We start from the raw sequence: 18,436 nt of genomic DNA, 5'->3' as shown, positions 1-18,436 counted from the left end.
CAGGCTAACATCATGGCTGGATTCAATTTTAAACTATCTGGAATTCACATACATTTTCAGATGACTCACTAACCTTTCTGATTTCGTTTTAGCCTTTGTCTTACTCATAGCATCTGTGAAAGGACAGAACACAACAAAATGACTTGATGAGAAAGCCACTCATTTGCCTCCTGACTCCCAAAATGACATACAGTATGTGAGTGTTTGCAGAAACGACAGGTGAGTTTTTCCAGATCTACACAAAATCAGGCACAACTGTAAAAAATACATTCAATTAGCAGTCCAAAGAGAAGTCAGGTTACCTTTCATGCTTCATCCCTGCTCCAATAAACAGACCAGTAGTTTTCCATTACAATTTTTCATCTTTGATTTTAAACAGATTTGAACTGAAGACTTTATGTGTAATCTCTAAATATCCTGCTTAAACTCTGTACACCCTTTTAACCTCCCAGCTTTCTGTTTTAACTTTTGCCCAAACTAAAAATAACCTGTGTATTTTCCAAACTTTTATATTAATTTTGGACATTACAACCCCTGAATTTCTTTAGGAAATACAAAACTGTCCTGAGCCAGCTGTTTTTCAGTCTGCTCACACATGACTGTACAGCCAGACTCAGCACTAACCACATTGTGAAGTTCGCAGACGACACAACTGTGGTTGGTCTCATCACTGACAACGATGAGTCCACTTATAGAATGGACGTGGAGCAGCTTGAAGTGTGGTGTAGATCCCATAATTTCACCATCAATGTGGACAAAACAAAAGAGATGGTGGTCGATTTCAGAAAGTCTGGCAGAGATCACCACACAGACCTCACCATAGATGGATCTGCTGTGGAAAGGCCTCAGCAGTGTTAAGTTCCTGGGTGTACACCTAGCTGATGACCTGTCCTTCTCCATTAATACCACAGCAGTTATCAAAAAAGCACAAAAGCAAAACTTAAAACTTGAAACACTATTTTCAAACTTGTAAAACAAACTATGGACATTTCTCAACTCCTAAAATCCTCAGCTCATTCAGTATGTACCCTAAACATATTCAAAGAAACATCATATTGATTGCTAATAATAACACACAGGAGTGTTTCTGCACCTTCAGTTGATCCATCTATTGTTCACTGAAGCCTCATCAGAAATGGTCTCCATGAAAGGGTTGCTGTCATGAAGCCACTCTTTAGGAAGGGAAACAGGGAGAAAAGGTTGTGAAGAAGAACTGGACTTCAGTGACAACAAGTCTTATGGTACAACAGAGAGTGCCTACACTAGGGCTGTTCAATATAACGATATATATCGGACGATGATATAAAAACGTCTATCGTTTCATTTTACGCTATCGTTTGTTTCGTGATGTCGCAAAATAAACTGTTTACGGCAATATTTTTTCATCGTTTTGATGGTCACTGTAGTGGCTATATTAATTTCTTAAAGTTCTCTCTTTCTCTTATATTTAATATAACCACACTATGGACGGACAAGCGCCTGTTTTTATGCATTGTCGTTAGCAACAAGGACGGTAAAATCATCGCGTGGCTCCACAGCTAAATGGAATCAGAGTAACAAGAAGAGGGGACGCAAAATTAAACATAGCACACAACAGACAAGGCACTATCAAAATAAAACAGGAAGTAACAAACACTGAGACCGGGACTAAGGTATGTGGTCTAATTTACTAAAAACTGCTTGTTGAATAGAAACATCAAAAGTCTCTGTCTGAAACACAGCTATTATCAGTACTTTGGACAAACTCCACAGAAATAACATTTGGCTTGATTCATTTCTGCAGACAGCAGTGCTGTTTTTTGCCTGATTACACAAAAAGTCTACTTTTCTGTCTTCTAAATCCCTCTCTTGGGTGTTTCCCTCAACTCTCACGCAGTGCTTTGGTGATTCAACTCTTGTTTGTGTGAAGTGTCATAAATTTGGCGTAAACGGACAAAACATCGGCGCGCACACAGTGCTGCAAATGTGTGTTGAGATCCAGAGTAAACGGCTTAAAGGCTCATGTCCGTTAAAGTAAACCCTCAGAAGGCTCAACCGCAGAACAGCTGGAGTATCATGTACAACCACAATGGACCAACTACCTCTGAAGCCTCATGTGCTCTTTCCCCTCTACATACCTTATTTCCACCCTGTGCATGCCTGCATGGAGACACATGTGGTTATGGGGTCCAGCTGCTTTCAGGATGTCAATGCTGCAGCAAGTTTATCTTTAAATTAGAGCAAGAATGTAGAAGGCATGCAGATTGAATCAGATAGATGTTTGCCCTTGTTATCCATTATTATTCTGTAATGAGCCTTTAAATTAAACATTTGACATAAAAGAAATCATTGTCATCCTGTGTGGATGTGCACATTAAGGTGCAAAGTGTGAGTCGTGGCAGCCTGGCACATATAATACACTCATTTCCAAACAAACATATTTTACAGGCATTTCATTTTTAATTTTTGTGATTTATTTTAAAATTGTCAATGAAGATGGAAGATAGTGGGCTGAAATATCATATTTTATAAATGTGCAACACCAGTTAACTTTTGAGTCTAAGACGTTACCAAGGCGCCCACCATGGATCATTGGCTGCATATTTCTCCGTCTGTGAAAAAGAGCTGTGACCAAGTCAAGGGAAATTTAATTATGAATTGACACAAAATGCAAAGAAAATTTTTCTCCTTGTGTTTTTTGCCTGAATACAGTCACATTAGAGCACCACTGAATAATTATGTTGAAGTTGAAGTTGAAATATTTTAACTCAGTGTTTAACTTTGATTTTAACTCTCTGTTTGGATCAGCAGGTTCATCTCAGTTCACTTCATTACAAAAGTTACAACATTGAGATGTTTTTATATATAATTAGTGCTGAGAGATGAGCCATACTAATCAGCAATTCTTTGATTATAAAAATTGATAGTTCTTTGTACCCTGTATGTAAACTGACTGGAGCAGTCTGTAACAACATTCTGCACAAGCATTTGGATGTTAATCTGGCTGTTGGTGCTAGCAGTGCTATCATTATCCACACTTGTGAAACTGATCTGGCCCTGTGTGTTTGTTATCCACAGTTCAAAGAGCTACAAGATTTGAAATATGGTTTAATTACTGAAGAATGTGATTAACTCTTCCAAATGGCTCTTACATACACACATAATATTTGTATAAACAATGTTTAGCCTTTTTCATAGAACTGTAAACAGTTTTGAATTTTATTACTCATACATTAGTCAAATTTTTCTCCCTCCTGTCTTATCCTCTGTTTATTAAACTAGTCATGAAGAACATAGCTTCAAGTGAATATTTAAATCTTTCAGAACTGGATAGAAACCAGTTCCCACAACCAGTCAGGGAACTGATTATATATAATACATCTTTCAGACATAAAACATATACAGTTGTGATTAGATGTTTGAATACACTTATTATTGGCATAAATTTCGTGGTAATTTGGGGGTTTTAATGATTTCTTTGACCTGTTCTGATGATTGACCACAACTGGCAGTTTCTCTTTTTGCCAACATAAAAAGAATTTGTTTGACAGCACTCAATGGATTGATCAATACCCAGAACAATGGGAAGGTCTAGGGGACAAAGTGAAGATCTAAGAAGGAGAATTGTAGATGTACACAAGCTGGGAGGGTCTCTCGGAGCTATTTCTAAACAACTCCAGATTCCAAGATAATCAGTTCAAACAACTGTACAGCAGCAGAAATACAAGTTATTCAAATGAGTCACCACTTTTCCAAGAAAGGCTCTGCCAAGTCTTTCAACTCTTCTTTGTTAGGATGTTCAAAAACAACCCAGGACGCACCAAGGTTGTCAAGCCAGGAATGACCTTAGAACTGCTGGACCCCCAGCAACACTGTCCACAGTGAAACAAGTTTTACATAACCATGGACTGAGAGGGTGTCATTCAAGAAACAAGCCCCTGCTCTAAAATCAACACCTTCAAGCTCAACTGAAATTTGCAGCTGCCCACTTTGACAAGCCAAATGCTTTCTGGATGGCCAGAAAAGAAAAAGATCGATGTCACTGCTGGGGCAGTGGTCGTGTGCTGTTGTGAAGGAAGACCCAAGTTGCAGACAACGGCGGTGATGCAAGTGAGTTTAAAGTGAGTGACAATGAACAGAAGTGAGGACAAAACTAAGTCATAACCTAAACTGGGGAAAACTAGGGAACAAACCTGAAATCATACAAACACAGGAAAACGGCACAGAGAATGTAGGGCAGAGAGACACTGAGATACACAGACGGACCGACGATGAGCACAGGTATACACACACTATAAATACACACAGAAGGGAATGAGGAATGGCCAAAACAGGAGGGAGACACAGCTGATCCTAATTGACATCACGAGACACAGACTTTCAAAGTAAAACAGGAAAAATACACAGACCGCGAACAGAGGAAACACACGGGCAGGAATGACCTGACACTAAACAGGGGGGAGCGCAAAACCTAACTAGGAAAAGCTTAACAGAAAACATAACCAGAACACAAGATAATATTCATTAATACAAAAACCCTGAGTCACAGACTCAAGACCATGACAATCGAGGTGTTTGGCTAAATTGACAGCAAGTATGTTTGGATAAGTAAAGGTGAAGCTTTCAAATGTAAGAGCAATGTACCAGCTGTCAAGCATGGTGGTGGTAGCATCATGCTCTGGGGCTGTTTACAGTCATACTGGTACATTGCCGAAAGTGGATAAAATAATTAAGAAAGAGGATTACCTGCAAATTCTTCAAATTCACCTCAAATCAGCAGCTAAATGGTTGAAACTTGGACACAACTGGGTTTTCCAACGGGACAATTATTCCAGTCATACATGAAAACCGGTTTTGGAACAGATAAAGCAGGCTAACATTAAGTTTCTGGAATGGCCATCCCAAAACCCCAACCTCATGTTGAAAATGTGTGTGCTAGGCTTAAAACTCTGGTCATGCCATAAAACCAACCAATTTAAATTAACTCTACTAATCCTGTTAGGAAGAGTGGTCAACTTGTGGCTTGTCGAGGTGCAACTAGCTAAATCACATTTAACCAAATATTAGTGGGAGTGTATGTGTATATTTGAGCTTGTATGTATATTTTTGACAAAAACAATTGTTCAAAGAAATCAATAAATAATTAAAAGTTTAAAAAAAAAGTGCTGTCACCCCTTTGACCATGATAAACACAACTGTATACCCAGATCTCAGTGTCATTTCCATTAGCCTGATATTCCATTGGTCCTGTAGTTTATCTTTCTCCTGAAGTCTGGATGTGTTTCTGTGAAAGCCTCCTGCTTCTCAGCACGACTTTAATCAGGCAGCAAAACATAAAAAATGTCAGAGGAAGAGGAAACTGGCAAACGCTTTCTCTGCATGGATCTGTTTCATTTATGCACGGTCCATCTGATAAATCTGTGTCCATGCATCAAAAGTGTTCCAGATGAAAAGTGGGAAACAGGCATTTTGACAGTGTTGTGAAAACATCGTGTTTGCTGACTGAACTGTTATTTTCATTGATCATATTGAAGGTCATGTAAAATAAAAGATAAAAGCAGAATGTGGTATTATGACAGTGCTTATAAATTCAATTTAAAAGCATAATTTAACAAATACACTGGTTCACAATGGAACACTTAAACCTCATGCTGTCATGTTAGTCCTACTGGCATGAAGATTTTTTAAAAGAAATCACATACAGCATATAAAACGAATGCTTCAAAGGCTGTAATGTTTTAAAATGAATGAGCCCCTTTTGTTTTTGATCCTTAGTTTGCTCACTTTGAATATCCTATTCAGCTAAATCATCCTGAGACTTGGCATTATTATTTCAGTATATTTAGCATTATAGATAATTAATGTAGAGTGCAGCTCCCATACCGGTTTGAAGACTGTGACCCACATTTTCCTGTGAGTTGTAACTGAGAGATGACTTTATCACCTAAAATATAGGGCAGGAATCGGACATACATTGGGGTAACAGCAGATATCATCATAACATCATAGTCCTATAAAATCTTCTTGATCTTAACAAGCCTTGAACTACTTGGCAGTTATGAAAACTGACCAAGTGGGATTATTAATGACCAAGTTATATATTTATGTTTTGAGCTTTTGTGATATTTTTAATCATAAACTATAAATTTGTCATGTAACTTCTCCAAAAACCTTTCACAGTTTTGGCCAGGTTAAACGGAAAGTTGCGTGGTCTAATTTGTAATTTTCCACTTTTAATCACTGCATTGTGATGTTTTCTGTGAAGATTCACAGATGTCCCGGAGTACATGCAGTTTAACAGCCAAACAATCTAAGCAGACAGGCAAACAATGGACCAAAATGCTGCTTTCAGGGACATTTGGACAGTGTTTACAGCCCAGTTACCCAAATACTGGCTCCATTGTCATGATCTATGTGGGGATGAACAGCTGGTAGATTTCAGATGCAGGGGCAGTTTGGGGCAACACATCTCCTTTTCTAAACAAGCAAATGTGGCATAAACACCTTTTTGCATGGCTGAAAACCATAAATCCATTTGATCATTATAGAATATCTATCACAGATAAAGGAAGCAATGGAGCCATTAAGAAAAAAATCTTCAAAAACATAAAATGACTTTCAGGGTTTAATATGCTGTTCAGTTAAACTGCCCAGAGACTTGACATTATTATTTCAGTATATTGAACATTATAGATTATTAATGCAGCTCCCATATTGGTGTGACAGGACTGACCCACATTTCTAATTATGTTATGACTTAGTGATGATGTTATCACATTCACTACAGGGCAGCAGTTTACAGTCAGCTTCATATAGTTTTCACACTCTGATTAGTCTATAAGGTGAGAAATAAATTAGAGTAATCACAGTTTTTTTAATTTATTCATGCATATTTTAAAATTTAATCTCCAGCTGTCTTCGTCTTGTCACTGTCTTGACCTATTTTCCTGCTGTAAGAAAGAAAGGGAAAGTTGGAAGTGTAAAGGTTGCCTTAAACTTGTTTATTTAACTTTGGTGTTGTGAGCCTGCCGTCCTGAACTTGATTATGTTTCTGTTTTATATGAATTCTGTGCTTGTTTCAGTGGACAGATGCAAAGTAGAGGTGCACATATTTATAACAGAAAATAATTTGAAGATTTATGCCTCTTGTTTTTGGTCCTTATGGGGATAATTGCATCCCCATATAGTTGCTTTGTGTGATTCTTGTTTATGTTTTTTTACATTTTTGTGTATGTTTGTAGTTATTTTGTAATCTTTTAAGTCATTATTTAAATTTATTTGGGGTCACTTTCATCTTCAGTCATCTCCATAGTTGTTGACCCAGCGAGGGTCGCCAGTGAGATATTAAGGAGGCTGCTGACTGATTAACAGCTGTTATTTAGAGCAGAGTATCAGTGATGACAGCCATTTCCCCGTCCCTGGATCACGCGTTAACAGTTTTATCGATGAGTGAACCGTTCAGACGCCTTAAACCTTTTGCCAAGTCTTCTCTCAGGAACCTTGGGATGACTTTTGGTTCAGTTCTGACCTTGGATGCTCACATTAAATCTCTGGTTCACTCTTGTTTTTATCAAATAAGACTTATTGCAAAGTCCAGGTCCACTGTGTCATACTCTGAATTGTAGATTGCTATTCATGCCTTTAGTTCATCGCCTTTGGATTTTTTATTTTTTTATAAATGTGTTTGAATCTCTTTAAACTTTTTAAAACGTTTTATCTTTATGTTTTTAGCGTTTTCGTTTTTAAATTTAGCTTGAAAGATGCTCTATAAGTAAAGTTTTTAGTTACTTTTAAGTTTAATGCATAATCTGCGTGAGAGTGCAATCAAATGTTCACTAACCCACACTTGAAGCCGAGAACCTCCAATCGTCTACAATTGTTGCAAAACTAAAGCATCTGGGACTTCCTGAAACCTCCAGCGATTCCAGTTTTGCAAACAGGAACCAAAGATTATAATGTAAAACAATACTGCCAAATGGTCTGCTTACCAGCTGGAAATGTCTATTTTATTACCGGATACAAACGATCTCATCCACAGTTCTGCGAGGAAGCAGTGTCAGTACTTTGTATTCGTGTCTTGTGAAACACAAACTCCTTTGGATAGGATGATTTGAGTGATTCTTTGGAGATGAGAAGAATTTGATTAATCCCACTTGTCTCTGAAACTTTTGACCTTCTAAACTTTTTAGAATTTGAAGCACAAACAGATACACAAAGCTGATTTGCAGCACTCACAAACTTCAGCTGGTGATTTAAACTCACAAGCAGAATTTGTTCAGAATTTATTTCGTCTCTTTGGCTCCAGTTGTATCACTTCTAACATGTGCACATAGACAACAGGGAAAGTGGTGCATAAATGAACCAGTCGGAGGTGCTCTGTTGGTATTTGAGTCCAGATGTTATTTTTTCTTCTTCCAAATATATGATTACGTTCAATCATAAAACCCATTAAATTCCAGGACATGTTTTCATGTTTTCTTCAACTGATTGCACATCTTGACCATTTTTTATCTTAAAGTTTCTTCAAATCTATCATTTTAATTCTTCTTACAGCAGTATGAGGAAAACAGAACGGCTTTATAAAAGCAGGTCAGGAAAAAAAGACAACAGGAGAGAAGAAAACCGCAGAGACATTAGGGTCTGTGTAGTTCAGAAATTATTAATCAAGCATAGCATTAGTTCAGGCAGTTCATGAAGTTAAGCTCAGCTGCAGTCCCAGCAGATCAGCTCATCTCAGTGCCAGCCTACATTAGGTGATGGTTTGGCTCATAAAATTCTACATATCCATTTGGGAAGTCTTATTTAGAGCACCGTATTTGAGTTGCTTTACATTGCCCATACTTGCTTTGCTTTGCAAACCGCCTCTGCCACAGTTCCTCCTTTTCATGTAGCGTCTGCATTAATTCATTTCATCTCTGATGTCACTGATGTTCTGTTCTATGCTGGGGGTTTTGTTTCTGCTCTGCCCTCCAGTTTTCCCCACAGGCTTACAGAAGGTCAGGAAGGTCTCACAGCAGATCCCTGCCAGCAAATGTTACTTACATCAGATAAAACCATCAGTCTCCTTTCTGGATAATTTTTTAAAACATGTCTTTTTTTGTAATGCTTCCTCTTCTTTTCTGTGCAGGTACTGGTCTGATCTGGATGGATGATGTCGCATGCGCAGGGACAGAAGACAGTATTCACCAGTGTAAGTTTTCCGGTTGGGGCAAAACCAACTGTGGCCACGTCGAGGACGCTGGTGTGACCTGCACTGTCTGAACTTTAAGGATCCCAACACTGCTGCAGCTGCCAAGTATCACCCAAACGCTGCCTTAAACTTCAAGTGCTGAAAGCCCTGCCGTGTGCCATATTAGTAGTATGCTGCCTACTTACCTATAAACCTATAAAAAAAGTGCCAACTCACCTGATGCATGAACTTAACCTGCAGCTTGGTTAGAAGTTCATGACTAAACATATCTATATGAGCCACGGGATTGAATCACAGTGCAGCCTTTGCCAACATAAAAGTTATGTTTTCATTAACTCTACAGTATGAGCTGAAGGATGATCACATGACAGGATGCTTCATGAGGCTGAACTAAAGGGCAAAGGTCAGCATTAACAGGAATAGAGACTCACCACAGACCAGGTTTGCTGCTTTAACATCCACGAGAGGATTGTCGGATCTGACAACTTCATCTACATTTCCACTTACTAAAGAGCTGAAAAGGCATGCAATGGAACTGACAGGACAGTCTCTGGAGAACTGGTTTTCATATGCAGGCAGCTGCTCTTCACAGTATTATTTAGCAATGGCTTTTGCTCAGTATACCACAGTGTTGCCTTATTACACGTTACAGCAATGCCCAAGTAGGTAACTGTTTGGTGGTTTGCAAACCAGGCGATGCCACAAAATCAAACTAATTGAACTTTTTTGTTTTGTTTTTTTCTTTTATTAGAATGCAAACAAGTACTGTTTATATTCACCATTTCTCAACGAAGCATGCTTTTCTTTCAGATCTGTTTATACCATTCCATTCGTAAAACTGCTGCAAAACGAAATTTTTAATTATTCTAAATGAAGTTTTGTTTACAGCATCCTGTAGATACCCCTCTTTCTGCACTTAGGGTCCAGTAAACGATCAGAAGTGCTCGTCACAGAGTCAAAAAGTCTCTCCACTTTCACGCTTTTCCAGTGTATAGTTATTGAGGGCTGCATCTGATGATTTCAGATCCAACAGTGTGACATTTACACTTGCTTGTGGCCATTACTGACTATCTGTAAGGAGATTTAAGTGGAGTTTAAGACTTAAACTTTTTTGTATTTCTGTCACTTTGTATAGTCCTTAGTGATTAAAGCTCCATCAGGTATCTAATAGTGATTTTTTTTTTTTTTAAAGCTTAAGCAATCTGTCAAATCTGCATTCTGGCAAAGACTTTTAGCTGATTCTTTGAGCTTAAGTATTCTTTTTAGTATCAGCATCATTTCCAGTTGCATGGTGGTAGCTATTTTTATCCAAAAAGCTCAACAAATGTTAAACCTAACAACAAAGAGTAAAACATAAATCAAATAAAACATTTCACAGCTTCAAAGTCCTAAAATATTTCCTTCAGGAGTTTGTGAATACCAAAAAAAAGCTAAAATCACCACATAATTTGGATGCTGGTCATTTACTCATCAGCTGAATGTTGCTCAGTAGTGGTTTGTGTAGCAAACAAATAAGCAATTTTGAAAGGCAATAATATACAAGTAGGGTCTGTTTTTGAAATGCACAAAGTGCCAAAAAATGTGTTTGTTTCTTTCATGTGTGCATCCTTTAAACTGCAAATCACCAACCTGTGCTTACCGTGGGCTTCTATATTTATGCAAAAATTATAATAATATCATTAAATAACAACTTCTGGAAAGAGTTAACAGTCACTCCTGTTGACAGATGAAGTGACGATGAAGAAGAACAGATGAGTATAAACAGATGGATGCATGGAGGCCTGCCCTGTATGATTTATAACTGTGGGTCTGTCAGTGTTTACTGCCAAAAATTGGCTTGTTTCAGCAATAACATGCATGCACACACCCTCACTCACATCAAAACATCAGACCAACCACAATGGACCGTTCTCCCACATTTTACCTCACTCTCAGTGGAATTTCAGCTTCACGGCTGCTTTCAAATCCAAAAACTTTGTACCTCCCAGGTTTCCTCGTCATTGCTTCGGAGCCAGCAGAAGACATGGAGCGGCAAGCTGGAAAAGAATACACGCAGGAACCTGAACACACCCATGTTTTATATTTGAAGTTTGGAAAGTTTTTTTATGCACCTTAAAAATCTGGCAATCTCACAAACCTCAAAAGACTGAAGTTAAATTCTCTCCGGCCTTAAAATCTGTGAGCTGTCTTAGATTTGTCCCACTTACTTTTTATGAAAATCAATCTGCAAACTTGGTGTCTGGATCCAAGAGAGCAGAGGAAAAAATATTTTGGAGATGAACTTGACTTTGTTCTGCTGAGGCCAAAAATGGTTTTCTCTGCCCCATGTCTAAGTGCCTTGGTGTTTGTCGAGGTTTTTGCTTTAAACCGCAATCCTGCCACAGCAAAAAAGAAATGCACGAACAAAAAGAGGGAGTCTGGGGAAAGAGAAAATGAGGTGATAAACCAGATTCAGCAAATTGATGTAAGCGAGAGTGGTTGATGTGTTTTCTTGTACATTTTTCTGCAAGTATTGACAGGGTGACTCAGGACTCATGCATAATCAGGTTATATCAGTGTTCTTTGGCTAGCTGATCACATTAAATCATCACATGTGACATCTGCATTACATTACATACCTCCATCGTGTTGCATAATAGTGAAAGGCAATGAAAACTTTGGGCTGCTGGACTTTTTTTCATAATCACTTTAATATATGCAACAACAATTAAACATCTGTATTGTTGCTCATTCTAATTACTGATATAAAACATATTAGAGGTCAAATAGTTTGTCAGCTAATCAGTACATTAACAAAAACTCTTCACATTATCTTCTTAAACTTTCTGTGTGACAGGATTTTGTATTTTTTAATATTTTATAGAAGAAACAACAACAAAATAATCATTAGATAAATCACTAATGCCAATAAATGTTTCAACAATACAGTGTTCAGACCAAAGTTTTGCCTTTTGTATCTTTCACAAATACAGTTACAACCAATAACTGACATCTTCTTTTGCTGTTGTTTTTCTACATTAAAGCAAAGGTAAATCTTTCAGCTGCAGGTATGTACAAGCAGCAGTAAGTTTGTACTGCACACGGGCTTTTACTGCCAAGCATGATGGGTTTTTTTGTTTGTTTGTTTGTTTTTTACCTGTTCTTAAAATATTTGAAATATTGTATTTGCATCACTTTGCATCTTTGACTTTCTATTTACTCTGCATAAAATCAAAATTTGCATAAATTTAATCTGGAAAGTAGACCATTAGATTGTATATAAATGTGTGGCGTTGTGGCGAGTGGCATTACTGTTTTTGTGTTTTTGAAACTAGTTATGAAAAGCATGGCGGGATCTGTCTGAGAAACTCAATGCTGAAGAAAGAAGCCAGCCAACCAAAGGCAGGCCCTGCTTTACTATTTTATTCTCAATGAAACTACAATTTAGAAAATAAAGATTGTGCTATATTTAAAAAATACTCTGAAGCCGTGAACCCGGTAAAAAGTGTTCACTGAGGTTAAAGATCTGCAAATAGGCTTGTAGGCTTATATTTTCACCCCCTGCTGGCCATTAAATAGAATGCAGGTTTTATGACTGTTTCACTTTTTCAGGCTATGTCACTGAATCCAGTCTGTGATTGCAGCCCTAAGCCACACCCACACAAACACTGCCTGCATCAATATCATATAACGGAGATATTTTTTTATTGTAGAAATCTCCATAAATAGTTGTGTGTTAAAGAGTAAACTCCTGGCTGAATTTTACAGCAGATTATTTCATTCTCATTCAAATTCTTCTTAGACATCAGGAAGAAGGATATGTGGAAATTCTTTTCGGCGCAGGAAGCGATAAAGCAAAATGTGAAATGCTGCAGCTCACCATGACACTGAACCTCCTCAACACCCAGGTGACGCATGAAAAATGGCCTCCCTGAGCTGTTTTTCTGACTCCACTTATGTAATCTTTCACCTTTCACAAATATATTAAATTAAATTTGCTAAAGAAAGTTGCCAAAGTGGGGAAATGCCTATAGCAACACTAATTTGCAATGAAAACAGGATCCAATAAAATCTGACATAGTAAAGTTAATAAACCGATTTAGAGTGTTAGAAATTTGAAATCCAAAATGGTTACATTTCTATTTCTAGTTATATATTTATCCACAGATTAATGGAACCCATCAGAATTTTAGTTGTATAATTTCCATCCCAGGTCAATAAATGAAAGTAAATACACAGCTGCACTCTTTTTTGTGCACAGCAACAGTACGACTGTGTGGCGGCCAGGCCTCTGAGTTTGGTCCTGATGTCTCTCATTTATCTTCTAGAGGCGTCAGATTCAGCACTTTGGCTGCAGAGTTATTACTTCCTTTATAAAACAACAGCCAGAGATAACACCCTTGACTCCTTCCATATTTTTTCTGTCTGTTTGTTTGTCATCTCCTTTTAAAAAATCGATATGTTAAGTTAACCATAAAAACAAGCAAAAGCAGGTTGAATTTTTTTTTTTTTTTTGTAAATCATTTTGTACTGGCATTAGTTTTTTAGAAAATAAAGGGCAGTTTGTAGTGTACTACAGTATTTATACATGTTTTGTTATTTGTAGTTTTAACATGTTTCTTTAATTAAAGTTACAGTATATCTTCATAGCATCCAAGTGGCAGTTTCTTCAGCTTTTGTTTCCAGCTCAAATGTTGTGCCATTTCATTTCCAACTTAACAAACAGGAAGTAAAGGGACAAAAAATTGCGATTTTTTTTTTTTTAACTCAGTGAATGTAAGACTGAATTAAAAAAAGAAGCATGTTGATTTGTACAGATCATATTCTCTGTATTTTTCAGCAGATTTCAGCAGATGGACATTTCTAAATAAAAAGAGCTGCAGATTGGTGACAAAATAAATTAAAAAAAACACTGAACCCCATATAGTGAAAGGATCTGATTGTTCTATTATGCATTAGGGGCCATTGTGCTGCTTTTTCTTTGGTTCCAAAAGCTTGAAAATCACAGATGTAGGGATGTTGTGAGAGGAAGGCAGGAAGCCCAGACATGCCAGAGGAAACTTGGAGGAGTGGCAAAGGTGAAAGGAGACCCACGCTTTCTTTGTACCCGAAAAACTGAACATACTGGTGAACAACAGCATCATATACTTTAGTTCAAGGGAATCAAACCGTGGGCGTTTATATAAGTCCTACAAATGATGAGAGTATTTGAGAGCACGTTTTAAAAACAGGCTGAGGCCTTCCAAAAACAGCAACTGCAGCGAAGAGCTTAAATTTACCTCAGATGAATGTAATCTGCTGGTGAATACATTGCAGGCTAATCATATACTACTACCTTATGGGTACAATTTATCAGGCAGAAAATGTAAACCAGTGTCTTCTACTGTGGGCTTTCTTTTCTTGGTTATGTTTATTTTGACTCGGTTCAAGGTAACTGGCTGAGCTGCAGTGTGTTAGACATCAGCAGAACAAAACTGTTGTGCTGTGATTAACTGGCTAGTTGGCGACTCCTCTGATCTCAGATAATAGTTTGAGTACAAAAACACCCTCATGCCATTACTCAGAAATACCCTTGGAAGTGACCACATATTGCAACCATCTTGTAATGTTTTTTCTCATTTTCATTCAATTACATTTAACAGCAAAAAAAAAACTGTCCTTGTGGATTGTAATGTCTTGGCTGTGTTCTGTGTATCTTTTATAACACTGTGCAGCTCATAACAGATAGAAGAGCTTAGGAATTAAAAACTTTCACCTGAAAACTCACAGAGCTTTTTACTTTGTGTACTGTTTATATGTGCCACTAAAATGCTGCATATGTACTGCTGAAATAATAAAATGTAGATTTGTTTAAACAGGTGAACTTCATTATTTCTGCAGATTTGTGGAGGGGAATTGGAAGCAGGAAAGGTCTGCACGTCAGCAGGTGAAAAGAAAAGAGAGGGAGGAAGTTAAGTTGGACGTGTGTGTGTGTGTGTGTCACGGAGATCACACAGCTGAGGCATGTGGAAGTGTACAGCACATAGGTGTTTTGACTGACAGCTTCTAGCAGTAATCACGTGTATGATTGTTTCCACATGCGAAACGGATGTAAAAATGATTGGATGAAAAATCACCCCGTGGCCGGCAGTCTGAATAAAGGCTGTGAAGTCGTGTAAACATGGTTTCAGTTATCCTGCAGGAAAGTAAGACTTTAACTTTTTATTTGATACATCAAAGCATGAAGGTATGCAAGAGGGACTACTTTTACACACATGTAGACTATTGTACTGATGTTTCAAGTATATTTTTTGTCTCTAACCACAAAATCAGATGTTTTCTGATGGTGAGTGAGTTTTTTTTCCAAAGAAAGCAAATGTTTTTAATATATTGATCATTTTGAGCCATTTTAGTTCACAATGGAGAGATCTGATGAAACTAAAATAATAATTTTAGTCAATTTTAGTCCATAGAATAGGCTGGAAAATCATGGGAATGCCTTTGCCCGTTCACATCTCTGTCTGGTGTAATATCACACCCCGATTGTGCCAATGAGTTTAATAAAAGGATGAAAACTAGCATTTTTTTTTTTTTTACATACAGAATAATTAGCTAGTTCAGTTACAGAGCCAATGCACAACACCACCCACCTCAAAGTGCTTTATATCATCAGCTAGGCCATACAATACCAGAGAGAGAAGTCCAAAAATCACTCCCGTTAAATAGGAAGAAACATTCAGCAGAACCAAGCTCTTAGGTTAAAGAAAAAACATAAAAGAGGAAGAACGATCAACAAAACACAGACTACAGGAGAGAGAGGGCATTGTAACTGACGTGCAGCGGTGGCACACGTGGAGAGTGGAGCAGAAATGCTGTGCCTATCATGGGAAGGCCTCCATCAGTCTGATGTAAGATGCACAACTAAGTGATGCTTCAAAAAGGAACACTTTAAGGCTAACCTTAAAAGTTCAGGGGTCATCTGTCTCCTATATCCAAAGTGTAAATGGTTCTACAAGAAAGGAACCTGAGACTTGAAGGCTCTGCCTCTCATTCTACTTTTAGAGGCTCTAGGAACGACAAGGAAGCCTGCAGTCGTGGATTAAAGTGCTCTACTGGGATAATATGGCACAGTGAGATCTGTAAGTTATCATGGCAACTGATAATTCAAAACTTTGCATCTCAGGAGAAAGATTTTAACATTAGAACCACCTGTGTAATACTGTGTAGCTGACCTACCATAGATGGACACGAGACTTTGACAGTGAATGCTTTCAGGAGGTTGGAGCGTTCATGGATTGTTGTAAGCAGTTTGTGCCGTTAACACAAGGGACACTTCACAGTCACAGTAACAATCCATGCCAGAACCATAGACTGCATATAAAACATGAATGTAGCTTTGGCGTTTGGAAAGTGAAGCCAATAATTCAGCTTTCATTATTCCTGATGGCCATGAGGAGGGGACTCATTTGGTTTTGAAAATAATTCTCCTTCTATGGAAGTCTGGAAAACAAAGACTTTGATCCACAACCTCAGGAAACACTTTCCTGATGAATTTGTGGCCAGAGTCACTAGTTTCAAGTCTTGTTTAATACAATGTGACTTTCATTGTATAAATTATGTTCTCCTTTGTGTAACTGACAACTTGCAAGCCTTTGAGTGTGTGCCTCAATTTAGCAGTGAAATCCACACTCGTCACGTCCCAGATTCAACACGTTTTTGCAAACTAATGGATGGCATAATGTTGCTTTCTAAAGATATGACCAGTGTTTTGTTTTGGGGTTTTTTTTTAAAAATATTTTTTCTCATTTCTCATGTTTTTTCTCAATTACAATACATGAGATTATTTTCTTGTTCATCCCATGACAGCACTCAGTTTCATAACAAGAAACCGAGGGTTCTTCATGTCTGGTTCAGACATGAAATTAACCAAAACATTGGTCCAACTCATGCATTTGCCACAACAAAGAAGGCAGATGTTGTAAATTCTCCTCAGCATCAACTCCACATGGCATCGTCCCTATTCTTCATCTCATTACTTGGCATATATAATCTCTGGTTATACTGTGGCTTTTTTGGGCAGGGAGACAGAGTGAACTATAAAGTGTTTTATACAAGCTGAGGAGTGGAGTTAAACTGGAAGGCAGTCTCTGCATGTTTGCAGTATGGAAACATTTCTTTCATGAGTTGCAATTCTGTTTGATTCCAGATGAAAAAAGCCACAGGGAGAGAAAGATGCATATGAGTCTTGACACATAAATCCTGGATGATGCTGCACTTGAAGTGCTATCCTAACCTCACCAAAAACACTACATTTAGCAAAAATATATTCTGTGCATTTCTTTTCCTAAGCCATAATGATTCTGAACAAGCAGGATAGAAATTCTTCTAGTTATATTCAAGGATCCACATACTTTTTATGATCTTGTGCATGAAAGTCCTGAATCCTTTCAGACTTCATCTAATCACATGGCAGCCACTTGATGCATTTTAGACATTTGGTCAAGACGACCTGCTGAGGTTCAAATTTAGCATCAGAGTTGGGAAGAAAAGTGAGTTAAGTAACTTTAAACTTTGCATAGTTGTTGGTGTAATACAGGCTGGTGTGAGTATTTCAGAAACTGTTGATCTGCTAGGATTTTCCCACACAACCATCTCTGGGGATTAAAAAGAGGAACATATGTAGTGAGCAGCAGTCCTTTGAGTAAAAATGCCTTGTTGATGTCAGAGGTCAGAGGAGAATGGCGAGACTGCTTCAAGGTAATAGGAAGGCAGCAATAACTCAAATAACCACTCATATCAACCAAGTTGTGTAGAAAGGCATCTCTGAATGAATAACACATTGAATCCTGAAGCAGATGGTCTACAACAGCAGAAGACTACATCAGGTCCCACTCCTGTCAACTAAGACAGCACAGGCTCACCAAAATTGGAAATTAGAAGACTGGAAAAACAATGTGAGCAACATTCAGAAGGTAGGATCAGAATTTTGCATAAAAAACACAAAAGTGTGTCTCCGTCATGCCTTGTTCAGGCAGTTTTGTTATACTACTGACTGTAAATTACTTTAGGTGAATGGAATGTCTCTAAATGTTCATCTCAACCAAAAAGCTAAGGATTTTTTAAAAACTGTGAATCATGCAAAACCGCTCTGATAGAATCCAGGAATTTTAAGGGAAATGAGCATAATAAGTTCCCTTTGACAATAATTTTTTTAAAATCACAAATTGTTATGATCCTGCTTTAAGTCTAATCTCTGTACTCAAATAATTACACTAAGTCATGCAACTGTTTTGTGTTTGTTCTTGACAG

The 18,436-nt window shown here is 37.7% G+C and overlaps 1 protein-coding gene across 1 annotated transcript in view; it reads left to right on the top strand.

Annotated features, from left to right (window-relative positions):
* scara5 (scavenger receptor class A, member 5 (putative)) overlaps nucleotides 1-14,986 on the top strand; it is a 99,598-nt gene extending 84,612 nt beyond the window's left edge. Inside the window, exon 12 of the mRNA XM_063495580.1 lies at nucleotides 9,107-14,986. Within this exon, the coding sequence (XP_063351650.1) occupies nucleotides 9,107-9,240 (134 nt within the window). The 3' untranslated portion in view covers nucleotides 9,241-14,986. The remainder of the gene's footprint in view (nucleotides 1-9,106) is intronic.
* The last annotated feature ends 3,450 nt before the right edge of the window (nucleotides 14,987-18,436 follow it).

The sequence above is a fragment of the Pelmatolapia mariae genome, linkage group LG15 (assembly GCF_036321145.2).
Source record: "Pelmatolapia mariae isolate MD_Pm_ZW linkage group LG15, Pm_UMD_F_2, whole genome shotgun sequence".
NCBI lineage: Eukaryota > Metazoa > Chordata > Actinopteri > Cichliformes > Cichlidae > Pelmatolapia > Pelmatolapia mariae.
The sequence above is the reverse complement of the archived record's forward strand: the minus strand, read 5'-3'. Positions and strand labels throughout refer to the sequence as shown.